General features: G+C 49.5%; 1 protein-coding gene across 1 annotated transcript; it reads left to right on the forward strand.

Annotated features, from left to right (window-relative positions):
* The first annotated feature begins 3,124 nt into the window (after window positions 1-3,124).
* On the forward strand, window positions 3,125-5,299 carry LOC123070697 (putative F-box/FBD/LRR-repeat protein At5g44950). Its single transcript, XM_044493990.1, has 3 exons — window positions 3,125-4,319; window positions 4,423-4,563; window positions 4,658-5,299. The coding sequence occupies exons 1-3, from the start codon at window positions 3,204-3,206 to the stop codon at window positions 5,042-5,044; spliced, it is 1,644 nt and encodes a 547-aa protein (XP_044349925.1). The 5' UTR covers window positions 3,125-3,203; the 3' UTR covers window positions 5,045-5,299.
* Window positions 5,300-6,267: the final 968 nt, after the last annotated feature.

Consider the following 6,267-nt stretch of genomic DNA (forward strand, 5'->3'; position numbering starts at 1 on the left):
TTCCCTGGTTGGAGGAATTCTCGATTCCTCCTTCCCTGATAGCCTCCTTCGGGGAGGCGGTAGCTTCCTTGTTCCCCTCTTTGCCTTCTTCCAAAGGCGAACCTCTAGCATCCTGGTTAACACGGGATCCAGCATAGTCTCGGGGAGGGGAGCCAGACACCTAATCAGTTTTGCTTTCGCTATTCACTCCTGCTTAAGGGACAACTCTTTTAAGGGCAAGTTTATGACAAATATGAGTATAGCAAGTCCGGGTATAGGGCTACTTACTTGAGCGTCCAGACTATTACAGCTCAGACCGGCGTCCTCGGATGAATCCGGACACATTGCTTGTGATCCGAAGAACAAATTGTACATCTCCATGGGCGTTGCGCCCGCAAAATGTTGGAGGGCTCGTGGTCCTTCCGGATTAAACTCCCACAGGCGAAGGGGGCGGCGTTTGCAGGGCAGGATGCGGCGAATCATCATAACCTGCGTCACTACGGCCAGATTGATATCTCTTTCTAGGAGATCTCGAACGCGGCCCTGCAACAAGGGCACATCCTTGGACGGCCCCCAGTTTAGCCCTTTATTGACCCATGATGCTAGCTGTGGTGGGGGACCAAAGCAAAAAGCAGGTGGCGCCACCCATTTGGTGCCCCTGGGAGCAGTAATATAAAACCACTCTTGTTGCCATAAGCCGAACTCCTCTTGAAAAGAGCCCTCGGACCATGGAGCGTCGGCAATCTTGCTTATAACAGCACCTCCGCACTTTGCGTGCTGCCCTCGATCATCTTCAGCTCTACTTTGAAGGTTTTGAGCCACAATCCGAAGTGAGGAGTAATATGGAGGAAGGCCTCGCACGCGGCAATGAACGATGAGATATGGAGGATGGACTCCGGAGCTAAGTCGTGAAATTCCAGCCCGTAATAAAACATGAGCCCCCTCACGAAGGGGTCGATCGGGAAGCCTAGCCCCCGAAGGAAGTGAGACGCGAACACCACGCTCTCACCGGGCTTGGGAGTGGGAATGACCTGCCCTTGGGCAGGCAGCCTATGCAAGATTTCGCCGGTAAGATACCTGGCATCTCTTAATTTTAACACGTCTTCTTCCGTAACGGAGGAAGGCATCCACTGGCCCTGAAGGTCGGAGCCGGACATCGTCGGAAGTCCGAAGCGCCTGAATCTGAAGCTTTGGGTGTTGGAACTCGAGGTAGGAGGCGGATTTGATTGAGATTGAAAGAAAAGGAGTCGAGCCTTGGTCTCTTTATAAAGAGGTTGAATACCAAGAGCCCTCCCCGTGACCGTTTGGGACTCACCTTCGCTTGAGAAGACATACCAACAGGCATGGTTGGGTTACCCACGCCCGTATTGATGAGAATCCTGGAATAAGGGGACACGTTCTCTGCTTTGACAAAGACGTGCCAAGGAAACCGCCTCGCTAAACACGCTGAGGTGGGACAATAAAACGATTCGAATGTCACGCTGCGGAATACGTCAGCAGATTATATTTGTTCAAATGTTATTCTCTCTACTGTGGTATGTGGAACTTATTTTCCAGAGCCGGACACTATCCTTGTGTTCAACATCTTCTATGAAGTATTCAGAGGAGGAACCCGCCTTGCAATGCCGAAGACAATTGGCGCGCCGGACTCGTCGTCATTGAAGCATGGTTCAGGGGCTACTGAGGGAGTCCCGGATTAGGGGGTGTCCGGATGACCGGACTATGACCTTTGGCCGGACTCCTGGACTATGAAGATACAAGATTGAAGACTTCGTCCCGTGTCCGGATGGGACATTACTTGGCGTGGAAGGCAAGCTTGGCGATACGGATATGTAGATCTCCTCCCATTGTAACCGACTCTGTGTAACCCTAGCCCTCTCCGGTGTCTATATAAACCGGAGGGTTTTAGTCCGTAGGAAAAACAACAATCATACCATAGGCTAGCTTCTAGGGTTTAGCCTCTTTGATCTCGTGGTAGATCTACTCTTGTACTACCCATATCATCAATATTAATCAAGCAGGAGTAGGGTTTTACCTCCATCGAGAGGGCCCGAACCTGGGTAAAAACATCGTGTCCCTTGTCTTTTGTTACCATCCGCCTAGACGCACAGTTCGGGACCCCCTATACGAGATCCGCCGGTTTTGACACCGACAGAAGATGTTTGACACAGTGTTGTAAAATTAGTTGTACTGCTGCAAACACGCCCGTTTTTCTAGAGGAGCTAGCCATTGCATGTAGCGACCGTCCAAAGAACGGCCATGCACATGGCCATAGAGCAGCGCATTTTTCTAGCTAGTAAACCAGCTGGCCACTCCTTATCATCACCATACATAACAACCGAAGCTTGCACAAACTGAACTCCACTGAACAGGCCATGCTCAAGGCTTGCAGGTTATTAAAAAGGACGCTCGGGCAGGGTAGCAGCCGCGGCAAAGAGGATAACGGGGTGCCATGCCGTTCTTTATGGCTGCTCTATTTTTTAAAGAGAGGTCTGGGGCTTTTTTTTAATACAGAGAAAAACCATGGTTTAGTAAATACTATAGTATTTAGAACACGGTTTCTAAGGGCAACCAAACACCTCATTATAAATAAAACTATGATAATCTTAAAAACTATAGTAATCTCAAAATACTTTGCTATCAAACATGGCCTAATTGTACCGGAGAGAATTGTGCAGGCTGAGAGGTTTAAGCGCCTAAGATTTTGGATTTTTTTCCAGAAAAATGGGCGCCTAAGATTTTGAGAAGGAGGGAGTACCGATTTGATTTACATTATTTCAAACCAAGGAGGTGTGTGAAGAGGAAAAAAAATAACATAGAAGGTGGGTGAGAAAAAGGGCACCAACTCCCTTTTAATAGTTGAGATATGCATGAAAATAGTCAAAACGATTTTTTTTCTTTGCTATGAGTCAAAACGATATATAACAAAGTTTTCTGCAAGAAAAATACTTGAATACAACAAACCTATGCCGGAAGGTGGTTCGGCTGCAACTGCGGCTGCCTCCACTTCATGGACGGCGTGGGTAGGTGGAGGTGACAGCTGTGCGACTACAAGATCCAACCGTTGGTTTCAGATGGACGACGCGGATTGGACCTGACAGCAGGATCTGCCAGACAGAAACCGTTACCTATGCAACGAGGATCCGGATCCGGCGACTGGACAACAATTTCCTTACGGACGAAGGACCCAGTTCTTCCAGAACTCTCCATCCGATGGAGTAGGCATGTGCTGCGTCTACTCCCCCGCCACCGTCTCCACGACCTCGTCGCAGCGAGGTCAGATCGTGTCGTCGGATCGGCCGCCCTCCTACGCCGCCGACGCCCCGCTGCGCTCCGATGAGGGGTTCGACGGCAGGGCGGCCAATCCCTCTCGCGCGAGGCGCGGGCGCGGGCGCGGCGGCGGAGATGGCGAGCCCCCGCCGCGTTCCCCGACCCCGATCGTGAACACCGACGGGAAATTCGATGGCAGGGCGGCCAAACGCCGTCGCGCGGAGTCCGGCGGCGGGGTCGGCGTCGGCGACGCGGCGGCCCAGGACCGCATCGGCGAACTCCCGGACGCGATCCTGCTGTGCATCCTCTCCTATCTCCCGCTCCGCGACGCCGCCCGTTCGACAGCGCTCTCTTTGCGGTGGCGCCGCCTGTTCGACCAGTATCTCCTCGACTTCAACGCGTGCCAGCCGTTCCCGCCGGAGGCGGGCCGCGGCTGCGAGTGGTTCATCCGCGCCGTGGACTCCATCCTCGCCTCGCGCCGCCACATCCGCATCCGCAGCTTCCGCTTCGTGATGTATGGGCAGGGATTCATCAACCGCATGGGCGTCGTCAGCGGCTGGTTCCCCGTCCTCGCGACCTGCGGTGTCCGAGAAGTCGACGTGGACATGTTGTACACAGTCTGGAGGCCGACCCTCCCAGCGTCGCTCCTTCAGCTCGCCTCCCTCGAAACCCTGAGACTATGCTTCTGCGACCTTCCCAAGGAAGCGGAGGTGGACGCGCTGCGGCTCCCCGCCCTCAAGACGCTTCGCCTGTCCAATGTCCGAACGTCCCAGGACGCCCTGCAGGGGATGCTTGCTCATTGCCCATCCCTGGAGTGCGCAAAGCTCAAGAACATCACTGGGGTCAAGCAAATCCGCCTCCGGTCCAAGAGCCTGATACGGTTGTACGGCGACTTGGGCTACTTGAGTGAGCTCGTTGTCGAGGACGCCCCGAGCCTTGAGGAACTGGTAGGCATCCATTTGCCGAGTGGCAGAGCGACGGTGAAAATTATTTCCGCCCCCAAGCTGCAGGTGCTTGGGTACTTGGGGAAGAACGTCGGGCCTCTCGTGCTGCGTGATACCGTTTTCCATGTAATGCTTTGCCTTTTCTTCTGTTTGTTGCAGCTAAAACTAGGATGATATTGCTTTGAAAGTAAGTATCTTTGCTTCCTATGACATGTTTTGGACATTGCAGGGAGGTATCTTGCAGTCCACTACCCTGATGTGCAGCGTGAAGACCTTGGCCGTCCAAGTGCCCTTCTCAGAGAAGGGACATACCATCTTCGTTGCTCAGTTGCTCAAATGCTTCCCATGCCTTGAGGAGCTCCATGTCGAGGTAACCATTGCAGTTCAGTTCTCCTTAACCCCCAATCTACTTGGCTCTACCATCATACCATGCATTGTTTGTTAATCATGGTCGACGTTTGCAGGCAGACAGTCGATCAATTTCGCAGCGGGTTACTCCTGAATCATGGGACACGACAACTTCTATCCGGTGCATCGAGCATTCGCTCAACAAATTGGTGTTCGAGGATTTTGGAGGAGAAATGTGCCAGTGGGGCTTTCTGACTTTTATGCTTGAGATGGCTAAAACTCTTAAGGTCGTCGAGCTCTACTGTTTGAAAGGCGAAGACTGTGCCAGTAGACTAATAAATATTCTAAGCAGCATAAATAGAGTCTGCCAGGACATGGAGTTCCTCTTCTTCACAAGTTGTGAGCCAGTCAATGGTCTCTACTTGTGCCATTGCTGTCCCCGGCGGTGCCAGAATGAAAACAGAGTTTCGCTGATGGATACTCTGAAGCACCAGGAAAAATAGAAGGTGATTGCAATCTGAAAATCCCTGTTGTCGTCAGATACTCCTAAGTTGTGATCTTGTGTCAGAATCCGAGAATTGTTCATTTTAGTTTACTGGAATAGAAAAAGAATCTGCAGGCTGGATTGGCTGTACCGTAGCAGGCTGGTTGGCTGGAATTATTTTTCCTAGAACACAATTAGCTGGACTTCTTGTTGGATGTGTATCGCTCGTACTGTTTATAATATAATTATAACATAATGGTTTAGCATTTTGGTATCTTTGCACCGTAGTTCAAGTTCATCTCCGACATTTGAATTTTCGAGGCAATGGTGTTCGAAATTAGAATTGCACCGAAAGTGCCTCCCGAGAAAACAAGTGAATACTACTCCCTCTGTAGTTTCTCCCAACTACAAGTATTTCGGTACAGAGGTAGTATGCTTTTTGTCCCTCAACTTGTCCTATTGCACAGATTTGATCCCGGACTTTTATTATTTATTTAGCAAGAGAGGCATCAACTGTCAAAGTGGACAATGTGGCGTGGTTTTCGTCCTGGTTTGACAACTCTCTTTCTGAACTCTTTCTGTACAAAATTCCTATGGGTTCCAATCTACTCCATGGAGTACAAATGAAGCTCCATGGAAAAAGAATCCTAATTAATATTATATGCAATTTCTTTGAATCAAAAAGAGTTCCGTCGCTTGTTTCTTCAGTTCTGCCTTTTGCATCTCTGTATTACAAAGAGACACTCTAACGTCAATGAACTTCGCCATCTACCAAATTCTGTTTCAACAAAGCCACGTTATGGTAAATATATCTGATAAGATTGAAACTGGGATATTTTGAACAAACATTTCTGTAGGAGAGTCGTTCTTCAGCTCTCGGATGCCTAGGCACCCTTTATGAACAGTAAAATAAAATAAAATAAAGTAAACCCAAATTTTTTGAAACTTTGCAGCATCAAAGATGATCAAACTTTGTAGGTGCTTGCACGTTTTTAAGCCAAAAAAACCATTCGAGGAGCTCTACACACAAAAAAGATTTGAGTAGTTGAAGTTTCGAGCACTTTTAGCACTGAAATCTGAAACTCATTTGTACACCTTTCTCTACATGACATTTTAGCATAAAAACTTGAAAGAACCTACAAAGTTTGACCATCTTTGATGTTGCAAAGTTTCAGAATTTTTTCTATTTTTTTGAATTTACTGTCCATAGAGGGTGCCTAGGCACCCGGGAGCTATCACACC

This window comes from Triticum aestivum, chromosome 3B, assembly GCF_018294505.1.
Source record: "Triticum aestivum cultivar Chinese Spring chromosome 3B, IWGSC CS RefSeq v2.1, whole genome shotgun sequence".
NCBI lineage: Eukaryota > Viridiplantae > Streptophyta > Magnoliopsida > Poales > Poaceae > Triticum > Triticum aestivum.